Source organism: Geotrypetes seraphini, chromosome 8, assembly GCF_902459505.1.
Source record: "Geotrypetes seraphini chromosome 8, aGeoSer1.1, whole genome shotgun sequence".
Taxonomy (NCBI): Eukaryota; Metazoa; Chordata; class Amphibia; order Gymnophiona; family Dermophiidae; genus Geotrypetes; species Geotrypetes seraphini.
In genome coordinates, this window is record NC_047091.1 from 123,098,177 (window position 1) to 123,115,753 (window position 17,577).

The 17,577-nt window shown below is 48.7% G+C and overlaps 1 protein-coding gene across 2 annotated transcripts in view; it reads left to right on the forward strand.

Annotated features, from left to right (window-relative positions):
* The window catches only part of PTBP1 (polypyrimidine tract binding protein 1), a 107,438-nt gene that overhangs the window by 41,852 nt on the left and 48,009 nt on the right, over positions 1-17,577 (forward strand). Inside the window, exons 3-5 of one of the 2 annotated variants that reach the window (XM_033956053.1) lie at positions 5,796-5,868; positions 7,322-7,494; positions 7,580-7,729. In XM_033956053.1, coding sequence (XP_033811944.1) covers positions 5,796-5,868; positions 7,322-7,494; positions 7,580-7,729 — 396 coding nt within the window. The remainder of the gene's footprint in view (positions 1-5,795; positions 5,869-7,321; positions 7,495-7,579; positions 7,730-17,577) is intronic. The other variant, XM_033956054.1, reaches the window with a different exon arrangement.

The following is a 17,577-nucleotide window of genomic DNA, read 5'->3' on the forward strand; positions in this document are numbered from 1 at the left end:
GATTGCATCTCCTTTTGCTACGCTCAGGCTGGTTTCGCGCTGCATGGTCGAGTAACGGGACACAAAGTCCGAGCGATGGCAGCCTCCGTAGCCTTCCTCAGGTCAACACCTATTGAGGAAATCTGCAAGGCTGCCACATGGTCTTCGGTTCATACCTTCACCTCCCACTACTGTCTGGACTCCCTGTCCAGAAGCGATGGCCGGTTCGGCCAATCGGTGTTGCGAAATCTATTTGCTTAAATTGCCAACTTCCCTCCATCCCTCTTCAGTAAGCTTGGAGGTCACCCACATGTGAGAATATCATGCCTGCTTGTCCTGGGATAAAGCACAGTTACTTACCGTAACAGGTGTTATCCAGGGACAGCAGGCATATATTCTCACAACCCACCCACCTCCCCGAGGTTGGCTTCTTGGCTAGTTAAGTGAACTGGAGACCACGAGGGGATGCACCCCCTAGTGGAGCAGGAAGGCACGCATGCGTGGAGCAGCAGAGCAAACTTAAATCTTCAATCAAGTTTGCTTGAAAATGCTTCCGCATCGGGGCTCCGTAGATGACGTCACCCACATGTGAGAATATATGCCTGCTGTCCCTGGATAACACCTGTTACGGTAAGTAACTGTGCTTTTTTAACTATTAATTTTTCATTCAAAAACAGTGCATTAAAATAAACATACAATTGACTTCAAGACAGCTCTTACAATCGATCAAAGAAATACTACAAAACATTCCACCCACCCTAATTCAAGAACAAAAACAAAGTGGATACATACAGTAAAAATCATAAACAGCACTTTCATTTGGTCAATTAATACAAGAAAATATAATACCCCACCTCCCTCCCACCCACTCTCCCTGATGTGTAAATCAAATAGGAAATAAGGGGATAATCCACCTAATCGGTGTTAACAAATTTGTCAATGGACCCCACGTTAATTTAAATAGCTTATTACATGTAATTTCTGAATTCATTTTCTCATATTTGTAACAATCAACCCCATCAAAAGGAGAAATTAAGTTTATCCTAGTTTTTCCAGTTTTTAGTAACCATTTACATGGCTATCCCAGTCATTATGGCAAATAGTCTACTTTTGTATCTATCCAATGGAGGTTTAGGTGACAACAATGTACCACAGATCACCACCTCATAAGGCAACGGAATCGAAGACTCCAGAATCATATTGATTTGTCCCCATATTGATTTCCAGAAGTTGAGTATCAAAGGACAAACGAACAACAAATGATCCCATGTCCCTATTTCAAGATGACAGTGCCAGCATCTATTAGATTTTGAACTGTCTAACTTCTGCAAACGAATTGGGGTCCAAAAAACTCTATGCAACAGAAAAACAAGTTTGTCTCAGATGCTGACGCTGTACATCTCATCCTCCAAGTCCAAATCCGTGGCCATAGAGTAGCAGAAATCTGCTGCTTTATCTCAATGCTCCAATGTCTTTTAGGTTAGTTTTAGGCTTCTTGTTCAAATGTTCAGATATTAATTTATACCACTTGGTGACCTGATGCCCTAGCAAATCTGTCTGGAAACATAGGCCCAGCAAGCTATACTGAGTTTTTAAATTTCGCCATTCAGGGAACTCTTTCTGAATGGCCTGTTTAAACTGCAACCATTTATAAGCTTGAGACTTTGAAATGCCAAACGATTGTTGCAATTGTAATAAATTTAGTATTTTCCCTTTGGAGATCACAACATCTAGTACATATACCTGCCTGCAGCCAATGTTTCCAGAGAATGTTAGACTCGCCAATTTGTATCTTGGAGTTTAACAATAGAGATGGATTGATGGATCGGAGTAGGTGTTAAATTATTAATAAATTTTAATGTATACCAGGTGAAAAATAAAATGCTATTGTCCTTATAAATCCTAGGCAATTTGATACTCAAAACATGGCACAATCGTAATGGGCTTTATTATATCACAGCTCTCTCTCAACTTACAAAATTATATGTTAAAAACAGGAGTATGAAGAAGAAGATTTGGCTTAATATTTAGCTGTATGAACTTTTCCAGCGTTATTGGACACTGAATCAATGTATATTTGTAATGAGAGTTATTTGTTTTTAACATATAATTTTGTAAGTTGAGAGAGAGCTGTGATATAATAAAGATTATTATCAAATCATCACAGAATACTAGAAACTTTCTCCCTAATAGTAGATATACAATCGTAATGGGGACATGAGTTGACATTCTAATATTAGCCAGTCCAGAAGATGCTCCATGAGTTCAGGAAGGATCCAATACATACCCTGATGCAGAATGAAGGCTTCATGGTACCCATAAAAATTTGGAAAATTTATCCCACCCACCAAAATTGTTTTTTGCAAAGATACTAAGGCTATTCTAGCAGTTTTACCCAGCCAAATAAATTTTGTAAGAATCCCGTTCAATTTTGTAAAAAAGGACCTTGGAAAATAAACTGGTAACATACTCATTTGCTAACAAACTACAGGCAGAATCATCATTTTGATGATTTGGACTCTTCCCCCCACCAAGAAAGATGTAAAGGATTCCAATGCTCACACATTTCTTTGACTTTCAACAATAAAGACTTTTCATTTACTGTCATTGTGTCTTCCAATGTTTTCAGAATCATAACATCCAAATATTTTATACCCTCTTCCTTCCAGAGGAATGGGAACGGATCAAATAAGCCCTTTACACAATGTACATTTAACGGAAGAACCTCCAATTTGCTCCAATTTATTTTGTAACCTGAAAATTTACCAAATCTATCAAACCCAGTAAATGCAGAATGGTAGATTCTGGATTCCTTAAATGAAGCAAAATATCAGAATAGGCCGAAACCTTACCTCGACCTGCATATGTGATTCCCTGTATCTCCTTTGCCTGCTGAATGGCCAACAAGGGTTCTAAAACAATATTAAAAAGCAAAGGAGATAAGGGACATCCTTGTCTAACTCCCCTCTCCAGACAAAAACGCTCTGATAATGTATTAATATACTAGTCTTTAAGCCCGTTAACATTAACGGGTGCTAGAATAGTGTCTGTGTTTCTTTATCTCTCTCTCCTTGGCCGCTGTCTGTATCCTTCTGTCTCCCCCTCCCCCCCCCCAAGCAAAGCTGTCTGCCCCAGCACACACCTCCCACCCAAAGCAGCCCCTTTTCCCTCTCCCTATCTCTCCATGGCCCCTTCTGTCTCCTCCCAGCACACCCCTCCCCCCAAAGCAGCCCCCTTTCCCTATCCCTGTCTTTCCATGGCCCCTTGTCTTCCCCCAGAGTAAAACTGTCTGTCCCCAGCACACCTCCCCCCCAAAGCAGCCCCCTTTCTCTCTCCCTATCTCTCCATGACCCCTTTCCCTCTCCCTCTGGCCCCCTGAATTAATCCCCCTGCTTACCCTCCCTCCATTCCGGCGTCTTCTGGCCTGCTCCTCTTCAAAGCAGGCCGCGATCATGGTGGCTGGCCCCAGCGAACTCCGCAGGCTGCTCCCCCCCTCCCCCCGACACAATCCCGTGCGTCAGAGGGAACGTGCCACCGAGGCCAGAAAGCGGCCCGCCAAAGCCGGCCATGATCGCAGGCTGCCCCAAAGAGGAGGATCAGCGGCAGTGACAGCAGCGGTGAGCGAGGGCGGGAGGTATGGTCCAGCTTGCTTCAGGTTGGTGAGGGCGGGAGGAGGGGAGTGGCCAGAGTGATCATTGGCCAGGTTCTAAAATGGAACACGGCCACGGATCACACACCACGGCCGCAGTAATCACGCTTTTTTAAAAGCGCATGCGCCACTAACCTTTTAATATATAGGATAATCTGACTGAAGGGGAACAATATAAGGGTTGAATCATTTGAATAAATTCAGATCCTATACCAAACCAATCCATTGCTTTATACATGAAAGTCCATTCTATACGATCACCAATTTAACTGGTTGAATTCATTTGGTAAATATTGGATTAAGCAATCCCTATTTTACAAACATCCAACTTTACATTACACTCGTATTTATGAAGGAGGTCCTTGTTCTACCTTTGGTGTTCCAACGTTCCCCCCCCCTCCATTTTGTGCCCAAAGTAAGTGTCTCCTTCCTGCGAGTGTTTACCCTCTGGCTGGCTCTCTCCTCCTTCCTGCTGCTGTCTTCTCTCTGCACAAAGCCGCAGGCAGCAGCTCCTAGGCGTGCCCCACGGCTGAACCGGAAGCCTTCTCTGACAGAGGGACGGAGTTGGCCAGAAGAAAGTAAGCACCCATAGGAGGGAGGGAGAGGAGCTTGTTGAGTCTCTGGAGGGAGTACAAACTTTGGACAAAGGATGGAGGGGAGCATGAGCCATAGAATGGAGGGAGTGAGGGAAAGAGATGCTGAGGTGGGGGAGGAAATAGAAATGGAGAATTGGGTGTCTGAGAGGGAAAGATGGTGCACATGAGGAGATGAAGAAAGAGGAGAATTGTTGGGCCTGGTGGGAGAGTGATGTAGAGATGCATGGGGAACAGAGAGATGAGAGGGAGTAATGTATGCGGTGATGGAGAGAATAGTAGTTTGAATGGAAAGGGATGCAAGAGGGGCCTCAAGGAGATGAAGGGAAGAATACTAGGATCCAAGTTACATGCAAATTCAACTTAACGGTTTAAAAAATGGAACCCATTCTTAACCCAGGGACTGCCTGTACATCTAACACTCAAGTTGATACATTTATTATTGTTTTATTTTTATAACTTTTATATTTATATTTTATTATATTGTATTTAGACCCTTGAAGGCATACCCTATGCAAAACACTGGCCTTCTTGGGTCTGTTCTAAATGTTTCATATTTATGAATAAATGCTGGCTTTGTAACCTGGATCCCGAGTGGAAACATCTCATCCCTATTTTGATTGGCTTGGTTCTACATGGGAATTGTTTTCTATGTTTATAGGGTTTAAAGGCAAGGTAATTTAACGTGATTTAGTCTGCAAGCCCAATGTTTATTGCATTTCCAGTAATTTGATTTAACTTACACGTTTTTTTAGTAGTATTTCAAGGTGAGTTGCATTCAGGCATTAAAATGTAGGGGGGTTGGGTGGGGGAGGGGTTGGTACTTTCTGCATCTTCACACAGCTTAGCCTGTTCAAGAGGGGTTTTTGTTTTGTTTTTTTTTGGGGGGGGGAGCTGCATGTCTCCTCTGTAGTTAATCAGCTTTACAGATTAAGATTTATTCTGTAGTTTTTCTAATTACCAGTTTCACAAATTGAGTTGGCTTAACACCCATCTTTGAGAGGGTTATGATAACTTTAGTGTACTCAAATCACAACTTATCACCTACCTGATCTGTGGAACACAGATCGTGCCAAGCTACCCCAAAAGTATGTGAAATGCCTTTAGGTGACAAGCATTCAGATAAATGTTGAACTTAATGGGTAATTATACATAAATATGCAGTTTCTCCTTAGCCCCATGGTAAATTCTTAGGATGAGACGATATAAAGTATGTGAAATATGAACAGTCTAGGCTGTGCAGTTACCAGGGATATTGTACAGATGTTGTAATAGGCATGAGTTCAGGAGTGGATACAAACAATTTCAAGGACTTTAGAGCCATATGGGCTCTTAGCTGTCTTTACTTAGTATATATTAGTGCATCTACAAATTTAAAAAAAAAAAAAATACTGAGGTGCTTTATGGTTCCTTCATTTAACAGCCCCTCATATCACAGCTCTCCTTCCTAACTGGAGTGACCACACATTCTCCAAGTTTCTTACCAGCTTCACTTCTGATTTTGTTCTTCTGTTCTTAATGTCTGCTTACATTTCACCAAATGCTATCAAGTCAATATTCTTCTTCTCTTCCAGCGGGGATCTGACGAGCTTTTCTCTTCTTGTGTTACTAACGGATCCTTTATCATGAGCAACTCTGCTTCTGCAGGTAAAACCTTTCTGGTCTATGAATGTTGAGGCTGTGCTTGTAAAGGAGCAAGGCCATCCTTTCATTTCTACTTGTTCTGACTTTTTTTCTGACAGCTCATGATATAATTGGAAGGGGGGTACATTCCTTGAAATTCATCTCTATAGATTGTCCTACCTGACGGCCTAGATGTTAAATTGTATCAAAACTGGGGTATAAAAAACCATTTTGGGGCACTTAATTGATGTGATGAAGCCCCTTAATTTTGACCTTAGTTTTTATGCAAGATTATCTAAGGCTAGTACATTCTATTGTGCCTTGGTATCAAAAGGTCAAGCCATTGGAAGTGTGGGTATAGATCTTAGTTACATGGAACATGTTTGCCAGTTGTGTCTAAAGGTGTTTAATGTCTGAAGACGTTTTGTTATGTAATGAGATGGTTATGCCCTCTGACTAGGGTTAACATATGGTTCCAGAAAAAGGAGGACTGATTGAGACTTCGGGTTTTTTTACTTCCATTGAAATCAATGGAAGTAAAACTTGGATGTCTCAATCCGTGCTTTATCTGGAGCCATATGATAACCCTACCTCTGGCAGGAAATTTCATCTTTTGGTTAGCTGTAGGGGTCATGCTTATTGTTTGACTGGGGTAAACCTCCATGTTGCCTATATGTGCTTTCTTAATTTTGTATGTTATGTTAAAAAAAAATAAAAAAAAAGTGGAAGGGAGATTATAGATAAGTGGAGACTGTGACCAGACATATGTCCCTGTATTCTGTGAGTCCTTGTCATTGATGAACAAGAGATTTGTCTTCAGTATAACTGCTGTTTCACTTGAGTTTGAGTCTCTGGTATGTGGCTTGACTATATGATGGGGTGAAGAAAAGGTGTGCTGATAGAGCTACCACTGAGGATTGAAGTTGAGGAAGCAGTCTCCATTCTTTGGCCAATGAGGAAACCTGAGATGTTTGGACGTTCTGAGGACTTTAAGGTGTGCTTTGGAGTAAGCACTGCAAGTCAGGCAATGAGTTATTATTTGTGATTTTCTCTGGGAAAACATGACTAGTGTCATAGATCCAACATGTTGAGTGGCTGATTTTCATTTTATGAGTCCACATTTAAACTGTTCTGTGCTTAATCTACAATTTTGTAACTTGTGTAATAAAAATTAGCTCAGTATGTTAAGTGCTTCTGGAGAGAGTTACTAGTGACTTTAGTCTTGTCTTCTCAGAGTTCCATTTGGTTTCACATGTGCATTCTCAGGGAGCTTTCTGGCAGTTATACAATACTGAAATAAGGCTTTTAATGGTCTGGGTCCTGAATAGTTCAAATGTTGAGTTTGCCTAAAGTTTTCAGTGCAAGACTTAATTTTATTTATGCAAATATAATGTGCTATGGGTCCAAATGTCTTACTGCTTACAGTGATTATTTTACTGTAGTCTCATCACCTGCTTCTCTACAAATGTTTTTGTAGCAAATGGAAATGACAGTAAAAAGTTCAAGGGTGACAGCAGAAGTATAGGGGTTGCATCTCGAGTGATCCATGTGCGCCAGCTTCCTAGTGATGTCACTGAGGCAGAAGTCATTTCTTTGGGATTACCATTTGGCAAAGTCACCAACCTCCTAATGCTGAAAGGAAAGAATCAGGTAACATGCTGACAGGTTTAAGAGAATGTACGGAAAGCTGTATTAACTAGAGTTAAGCATCTTATAATCCTCCTTTCTCATGCAGGCTTTTATAGAAATGAACACAGAAGAAGCTGCAAACACGATGGTGAGTTACTACACTACTGTCACGCCAGTCCTCCGGAGTCAGCCTATCTTCATCCAGTTCTCAAACCACAAAGAGCTTAAAACGGACAATTCAACACCGAACCAAGCTGTAAGTGCCAGTCCCTGTACTCTTTCGCAAAACTTAAAATCTGTTGGCTAGAACTTGACATGGAGAAAAAATAAAAACCTAATTTGCAACTGTAAGGCAAGTAGCTAAATATTTTGAAAAACTGAAATATATAATTTGGGAGTCATGCCATTCTCTAGCGACCTAGTACTTAGCGTGACAAATAGGGAAAATGTAGTGCATCAGAAACGATATATTATATATTTGAGAGCCCCAGATGGTTCCACTCTGAAGTAGTGCCAAACCTTTTCTAACTAGCCAAGTCCTGCTTGTATCTGTTTCTTACATGACTGTCTTGATCAATGTAGTAACTAAAATTGTGGGGAATAGTGGGTTCTTGAATGTCTGCTTGGTCCTGAAAATGATATGGAGAAGAGCTACTAGATCGCTGTCTGGTGGTGGTAAAATTACCTGGCAACAGTGATCATACTGCTGTCTCACTTTCACTCACTGGTAAGAGAATATTAAAATATCACAATAGTATTTAAATATCTAGAGATGCCTTTCACCTCTACAGTATTGTTGCCTTTATGGGGGGAATCGAGATTTGGATTCATCCGGCTCTAAGCTATATTTGCAGATATGGACAGGTCATGATTTATGTTATGTGCGAGATGTATCAAGAGCACAGACTTCCCCTGTCCATTCAGAATCTCCAAACTCGGGGAATTTTGCAGGCTTGAGATTGGTTTTCCTGTGGTCAAGTAACACATTACCTACACTCTTTAAGGGGTGTCCAACCTGTAGCTCGAGGGCCCCTGGATATTTACCATCTTGCCGGCTCCCTCCTCTGTCTTGCTGCAGCGTTTGCGCAGCCCCAGAAACATTTTTTATCCCAGGACAAGCAGGCATGATATTCTCACATGTGGGTGACGTCATCTACGGAGCCCCGATGCGGAAGCATTTTCAAGCAAACTTGATTGAAGATTTAAGTTTGCTCTGCTGCTCCACGCATGCGTGCCTTCCTGCTCCACTAGGGGGTGCATCCCCTCGTGGTCTCCAGTTCAAAATTTTCTGCGAGCCTAGAAGCCGTGTTTTTCAGGCTCTGCCCCAACTGCCTTCTAGCACCGCGATTTTTTCTTGTTTTTTCACGATTAAGTCGCTGTGCGCGAATTCTTTACCTTTTTATTTGATTCCTGCTTCGTTTTCGACGACCCGGAGGCTTCCGGGTCCCCGTGGCCGCGTGGCTAATCGAGCCGCTGCTACTTTCGATTTAATGTCCCGGCCTTTGACCAGCTTTAAAAAGTGCACCCGGTGCGAGCGGCTTCTTTCTCTCACAGATCCGCATCGCCGGTGCATCCTCTGTCTGGGGGCGGCTCATCCAACCGACTCCTGCCCCCAGTGCGCTACTTTCCAAAACAGAGCCCTCCGCCGAAGAAAAGCCCGCATGGCGGACCTCTTCACCCCGGACCAACCCTCCACCTCGGCCCCGGCCTTGACCTCGGCCCCGGATACCTCGGCATCGCCCCGAGACTCGACCCCGAAGTCCTCGGGACAACAGAAAGCCTCGGCTCCGGGTAAGTCCCCTCTTCCCTCTTCAGGTTCTGTAACAGCGAAGAAGCCAGCCTCGGGGACAATGGCGACGCATGGCGGAAGCCCCATGCTTACAGCCCCGTCTAAGCCCTCCAAGCCTTCGGGCCGTGCCTCCACCACACGGGAATACTCTGATACGAGGTCGCCCCCGGTGGAGCGCACCGAGGCAGTGGACATGCCTTCGATGCTGTCCGTGCCCGTCTTCCAGGACCTACTCCAAGCGATGATCACGTCGGAGCTGTCCGCTGCAATGGCCCAGTTTCAATCGGCCTCGACCTCGAATGTGCCAGACCAGCCTGAGCCTCGCACCGAACAACCTCGAGGAAAGGTGCGCAATCCTCGCCGCATCCCATCCTCCTCGGACTCCTCGCCGAGGCACCCGAGACGTTCCCCCTCCGCAGACCGCCGAGGGGCAAAACGTCGGGCTAGAACGACAGAAACCTCGAACCGCCGTACCTCCAAGAAGGCCCGAGGTTCACCAACTCTACGAGGCCGTTCCCCCACACCTCGTACGGGACCGCTCAGGGTGGCGGAGTTATCACTCTCCAACCCGCGCATCCTCCGAACCCCCCCTCGGACGTATTCTCCGAGGGAGTCCGGTTCGAGGTCACCGATCCGACATCGATCGGTACCCCTAACCCCGGCATCGTCTCCGAGGGGCTCCTCGAGACACCGAAGATCGACAACCCCGGAACACTCTCACAGTGCTTCCCCAGTCTCGGAGCATGGATCAGAGCATGAACCTCGATACTCGAGGGAAGCCTCCCTATCCTTCTCCACCCGACGAAGGTCTCGTTCCCCGACCCCGCACGGGGCCCCGGGGACATCTCGCCCATCCTTCACTCGCTTTGTCCAAGACATGGGCCACGCATTGGACTTAGACCTCCAGTCCGACTCCAGATACTCTAAGGAGTACCTGGCGGAGCTGGATATGCCATCACTGCCCAGAGAGTCCCTTCGCTTACCACCCAACCCGGTACTCCAACAGGCCTTCTTCAGGAACCTGGAGACTCCCTACATGGTCACGGCCGTACCCTCCAAAATGGAGGCCAAGTACCGCACAGTACCTTACCCGGGTTTCGAGCAACCACAGCTCTCCCACCAATCGCTGCTAGTAGAATCCTTGAAAAAGGCTCACCCGACCCGGGTCTCAGCAGCGGTCCCCCCAGGCCGAGAAGGCCGAACCCTGGATAAGTTCGGCAGGAGACTATACCAAAACGCAATGATGGCCTCTAGGGTGCAAAGCTACACTTTCACCTTCACATCATACCTCAAACACCTCATTGGACTATTGAGAGCCTTTGAGACTGACCTACCGGCCTCCCGGCAAGGAACGTTCGGCCTGCTTTTAGAGTCCCTCTCCAACCTGCGCCTTCATCTATTCCACGCGGCCTACGATGGCTTCGAACTCTCCTCAAGAGAAGCAGCCTTCGCTATCGCCATGCGCCGACTAGCCTGGCTGCGCCTGGTCGACATGGACCACAACTTACAGGACCGGTTGGCTAACCTCCCCTGCGTGGGAAAGGAATTGTTCGATGACACTATCGAGGCGGCGACAAAACGCCTCTCCGAACATGAATGCTCGTTTGCCTCCCTTGTCCGGCAAAAGCCCAAACCGCCAGCGTCCAGGCCATACAGGGCCCCTCCGCGCCGCTACCCACAAAAGTCCACCCCTGCTTTCTCGCGGCCCCCACCCAGACGTCCGCAAGCCCACCACAGGGCCATGCCCAAGTCCCAACCGCCCGCGACCACCAAACCATCCCCGTCCTTTTGACGGGACACGCGGAAGGGGGCGGCCCCCCTCCGCCATAGTCCCAGGGCACCTTCCCATCGGGGGTCGACTCAAAGCTTTTTACCCTCACTGGGAACAAATCACGTCGGACGCATGGGTCCTTGGCGTGATCTCATCAGGGTACTCTCTCAACTTTCGGGCCATTCCTCCGGACAACCCCCCAAGGAATTGCCCTCCCAACCGGACTCAGCTACCCCTACTCCTCTCCGAAGCTCGAGACCTGCTTCGCCTGAGAGCAGTGGAGAAGGTTCCCCCCGACCAACGGGGGAAGGGCTTCTACTCCCGCTACTTCCTGGTACCGAAAAAAACGGGAGACCTACGCCCAATACTAGACTTGAGACGCCTCAACAAATTCCTGGTACGGGAAAAGTTTCGGATGCTCTCACTACCAACACTTTACCCCCTGATCGACGAGGGCGACTGGCTCTGCTCCCTCGATCTCAAGGAGGCGTACACACATGTCCCAGTGCACCCCGCTCACCGCAAGTTCTTGCGCTTCCAAGTAGGGGACTGGCACCTACAATACCGAGTCCTCCCCTTCGGACTAGCATCATCACCTCGGGTCTTCACCAAGTGCCTCGTGGTGGTAGCAGCAACCTTACGTTCCCAGGGCCTCCAGGTATTCCCCTACCTGGACGACTGGCTAATCAAAGCCCCGTCCAGGGAAGGGGTTATCTCAGCGACCCAACAGACTATTACCTACCTACAAAGTCTGGGGTTCGAAATAAACTTCCCAAAATCTCAACTACGCCCCTCGCAGATCCTACAGTTCATCGGGGCCACGCTGGACACGGTTCGCCTCCGTTCCTTCCTCCCCCCTCCGCGCCTGGAGGCGTTAGTAAGTCTGAGCCGAAGGATCTCCCTGCTGACCTCAGTATCAGCTCGACAGATGATGACCCTTCTGGGCCACATGGCCTCCACCGTCCATGTCACACCCTTCGCCCGCCTCCATCTGAGAATCCCTCAATGGACCCTAGCGTCTCAATGGCGTCAAGACCGGGACCCGATCGACCACTCAGTGACAGTGACCCCTTCATTGCAACGATCGCTCCGCTGGTGGGCCGACTCTTCAAATCTTTCCAAAGGTTTGCTCTTCCTCACCCCACCCCACAGCAAGGTACTCACCACGGACTCGTCGGAGTACGCTTGGGGAGCCCATCTGGACGGCCTGCGCACCCAAGGAATGTGGTCAGCACAAGACCGCCGTTGCCACATCAACGTGCTAGAACTTCGGGCCATCTACCTCGCAGCAGTAGCCTTCCAACATCTGCTCCGCGACCGAGTGGTTCTCATCCGAACCGACAATCAAGTAGCGATGTACTACGTAAACAAACAAGGGGGCACAGGATCTTGGCCCCTTTGCCGGGAAGCCCTGCGCCTCTGGAAATGGGCAATCTCCAACAACACCTTCCTTCGGGCGGTGTACATACAAGGAGAACAAAACTGCCTGGCGGACAGACTCAGCCGCCTCCTCCAGCCACACGAGTGGTCACTACACTCTCAGGCCCTACGAGGAGTGTTCGAACGGTGGGGGACGCCTCAAATAGACCTGTTCGCGTCCCCTCACAATCACAAACCTTACATCCCAATTTTCAGTCTCTTCATCTGAATGCTTGGTTTCTCTCCCCCTGACTGCTCTCCCCGTGTCTCAATCAGTCAAGGAGATATTGGAGGCCTCCAGAAAAACCTCGACGAGAACCTGCTACTCCCAAAAGTGGACCAGATTCTCAACCTGGTGCTCCTCCCACAGCCAGGACCCGGTGTCGGTCCCCGTCCCCCTGGTCCTTGACTATCTACTTCAACTATCTCATTCCGGCCTAAAGACCAACTCCATTCGAGTACACCTCAGTGCGATTGCGGCCTTTCATCAGCCCCTGGAAGGGAAAGCCCTCTCGCTCCATCCCTTAGTCACTCGCTTCATGAAGGGTCTGCTGAACGTCCACCCCCCTCTCAAACCTCCCCCGGTGGTTTGGGACCTTAACGTGGTTCTGGCTCAATTAATGAAACCTCCATTTGAGCCACTAGACAAATGCCATCCAAAATTCCTCACTTGGAAGGTAATCTTCTTACTCGCGCTCACGTCCGCACGGCGGGTTAGTGAGCTGCAAGCGCTGGTAGCGGACCCACCCTTCACGGTATTCCATCACGACAAGGTGGTACTCCGCACCCATCCAAAGTTCCTACCTAAAGTAGTGTCTGATTTCCATCTCAATCAGTCCATTGTCTTACCTGTGTTTTTCCCCAAGCCCCACTCTCACCCCGGAGAAGTGGCGCTCCACACTCTTGACTGCAAAAGAGCGTTGGCCTTTTACCTCCAACGCACTCAGCCACACCGGAAAGTCCCACAACTGTTTCTGTCCTTCGACCCAAACCGGTTAGGTCACCCAGTTTCCAAACGCACCTTGTCCAACTGGTTGGCCGATTGCATCTCCTTTTGCTACGCTCAGACTGGTCTCGCACTACACGGTCGAGTAACGGGACACAAAGTCCGAGCGATGGCAGCCTCCGTAGCGTTCCTCAGGTCCACACCTATTGAGGAAATCTGCAAGGCTGCCACATGGTCTTCGGTTCATACCTTCACCTCCCACTACTGTCTGGACTCCCTGTCCAGAAGCAATGGCCGGTTCGGCCAATCGGTATTGCGAAATCTATTTGCTTAAATTGCCAACTTCCCTCCATCCCTCTTCAGTAAGCTTGGAGGTCACCCACATGTGAGAATATCATGCCTGCTTGTCCTGGGATAAAGCACAGTTACTTACCGTAACAGGTGTTATCCAGGGACAGCAGGCATATATTCTCACAACCCGCCCACCTCCCCGAGGTTGGCTTCTTGGCTAGTTAAGTGAACTGGAGACCACGAGGGGATGCACCCCCTAGTGGAGCAGGAAGGCACGCATGCGTGGAGCAGCAGAGCAAACTTAAATCTTCAATCAAGTTTGCTTGAAAATGCTTCCGCATCGGGGCTCCGTAGATGACGTCACCCACATGTGAGAATATATGCCTGCTGTCCCTGGATAACACCTGTTACGGTAAGTAACTGTGCTTTATCCCAGGACAAGCAGGCAGCATATTCTTAACGCATGGGTGACGTCACCGACGGAGCCCCGGTACGGACCTTTTGAACTAGAAAGTTCTAGTTGGCCGCACCGCGCATGCGCGAGTGCCTTCCCGCCCGACGGAGGAGAGCGTGGTCCCCAGTTTCTTCGTTTCCGCGGAGCGAAGAAGACGCATGTGTTTTCAACGGCCGTTGAAAAACTAATTTTTGCCTTCCCGCTCGCGTATTTTTCACTTTTTTTCCTTTTTTCTTATCGGATTCCCTTTATTTTTGTTTTCAAAAAAAAAACGTCGAGTTTTCCTTATTTTTTCAGGCCGGCCCCGGCGGGGCCTGTTGCCACCATACAGGCCTCCGGGTTCGATTTTGCGGAGGCCGTGTTTCCATTCATGCCCCCTCAACCGGGTTTTAAGAAGTGCCAGCGGTGTGCACGCCCGATCTCCCTCACCGACCCACACAATTGGTGCCTCCATTGCTTGGGTCCAGAGCATCGGGCTGACACCTGCACCCGCTGTGCTATGCTTAAAAAGCGTACTTTGAAAAATCGGCAGATCCAGCAAAATATTTTGTTTGGTATCGGATCTGCCATGGAACCGGCTGCGACGTCGACGGCACCACAAAAGTCGGCACAGACGATATCAACACCACCGGACCCTTCCTCGGGGTCGTTGGGCCCAGGTAAGCCGGCTAAGAAGCCTCCCACTTCCCTTGAGCGCCCTCCTGCCACGGTTGCGACACCGGCCCTCCCGGCACCGCACCGGCCCCGCAAACGCTCTGCTCCGATCTCGGTGAGTGCCTCATCATCGGCCTCCTCATCACCAGAGCATAGAGCAGCACCTATGGTACCGAAGAAGAAAAAAGCGGTACCGGTGCCTCCCCTGGACGACTGCATCGCGGCCATACTCCAAACACAGTTACAGGAACAGCTGCAACAACAGCTCCAACAACTGTTGCCGGCGTTGCTGGCACTGCACCTTCCGGTACGGGACCGGTCCGAGCCTCACACTGTCCCATCGGTGTCGACCCCCTCGGTACCGATTAATACTTCCATGCCAGTGCTCTTGGTAGAAACACCTACAGTACATACCTGTGATGCTGCCAACCCTGTCCGGTCCCAGGAACAACATCGGTCTTCCTCACCCAGTACCACCTCGGTGCGCTCATGCAAATCTCTTTCAAAGACCCGCCATGCCGAGCCCTCCACACCGATGTCCAAACGTACGCACCCCGACGTTAGGGACCCAGATTTGTGGGAAGACTCCCCTCACGGTACCGAGGAGGACGCTTCGTCAACCGATGAAGAACCCTCCATGACCGACACCGTCTCCAAACCAGCGCAATCCTCTTTCTCCAAATTCCTTAGGGAGATGTCAGCAGCTCTTTCCATTCCCTTAAGAGTCCGACTCTAAAAAGTCTCAGGCTTTCCTCGATGCCCTAGACTTTGAGCAACCTCCCAAAGAATTTCTGAAGTTGCCCGTCCACGACATCTTACGGGAAACTTTCTATAAAAACTGGGAAGCTCCCCTCACGGTTCCTGGAGCCCCTCGTAAATTGGATAGCTTGTACCGGGTTATTCCAATCCCAGGGTTTGATAAATCTCAATTGCCCCACGAGTCCCTCCTGGTGGAATCTACTTTGAAAAAATCTCAGGGTTCCAGTGTATATGCTTCCACCCCTCCTGGCAGAGAGGGAAACACCATGGATAAATTTGGTAAGCGCCTTTTCCAAAATGCCATGTTAGCCAATAGAGCCAACAACTACACCTTCCACTTCTCCTTCTACATGAAGCATCTGGTGCAACAGCTCTCCTCCTTACAGAAATACCTTCCTGAACGTAAGGTCCCTCTTTTCCAGCAACATATTTCCAGCCTCCTCCAACTCAGGAAATTCATGGTTCGCTCCATCTACGACTCATTTGAGCTGACCTCTCGCGCATCTGCCATGGCGGTGGCCATGCGACGTTTGGCATGGCTGAGAGTCTCTGACCTGGACATTAACCACCAGGACCACCTGGCTAACGCACCTTGTCTGGGTGATGAACTCTTCGGAGAGTCCCTGGACTCAACAACCCAGAAACTCTCAGCACATGAGACCAGGTGGGACACTCTGATTAAACCTAAAAAGAAGACTCCACCTACTCGCACCTACAGACAGCAGTTTTCATACCAGCGCAGGTTCTCGGCCAGACCTCTCAACCCGCCTCAACAGCAGCCCCGCCGACCTCGTCAACAGCATCAATCTCGGGCTCGCTCACAGTCTCACCAACCTGCCAAGCCTCTCCCTCCGTCAAAACCATCTCAGCCCTTTTGACTTTTTCCTCCAGGGCGTAGCCAGTCTCCCATCATCATTGCCTCTTCCTCAGCCTATCGGAGGTCGCCTCCAAATCTTCCTCAGCCGTTGGGAGGTTATCACATCAGACCAATGGGTCCTCAACATCATTCGCCACGGCTACTCTCTCAACTTCCAGACTCTTCCACCAGACAATCCTCCCGTAGAGTCTGCTTCTCACTCCTCCCAAATCCCCCTCCTCCTGAGGGAGGTCCAATCCCTCCTTCTTCTCATTGCCATCGAAGAGGTGCCTCCGGACCAAAGGGGTCAGGGATTCTACTCCCGCTACTTCCTGGTTCCCAAGAAGACAGGAGACCTTCATCCCATCCTCAATCTCAGGGACCTCAACAAGTGTCTGGTCAAGGAGAAGTTCAGAATGCTCTCCCTTGCCATGCTTTACCCTCTTCTCTCTCAACACGACTGGCTATGTTCCCTGGACCTCAAAGAGGTCTACACTCACATCCCAATCAATCCGACTTCACGTTGCTACTTACGGTTTCAGATACAGCACCGTCACTATCAGTACAAAGTGCTACCTTTTGGCCTCGCTTCATCGCCCAGGGTGTTCACCAAGTGCCTTATTGTGTTGGCGGCCTTCCTCAGGTCTCACAACCTCCTGGTGTTCCCCTACTTGGACGATTGGTTGGTGAAAGCACCTACGTCTCCACTTGTGCTACAAGCCACTCATCACACCATCTCTTTCCTCCATCTCCTGGGGTTCGAGATCAACTACCCCAAGTCGCATCTGCTTCCCACACAGCAACTTCAGTTCATTGGAGCAGTTCTCGACACCACACTGAGGGCGTTTCTCCCCTCCAACCGTCAACGGACCCTGCTCCACCTCTGTCGTCAGGTGCTCCTTCATCACTCCATTCCTGCCCGACAGATGATGGTCCTCCTGGGCCACATGGCCTCGACGGTCCATGTGCTTCCTCTGGCGCGACTCCACCTCAGGACACCTCAATGGACTCTTGCCAACCAATGGTCACAGACCACGGATCTTCTTTCTCATCCCATCTCTGTGACATCGTCTCTTCAGCAATCTCTTCAATGGTGGTTGAACTCCTCAAATCTTTCCAGGGGTCTACTCTTTCATCTACCCCCTCACTCCATGATCATAACCAC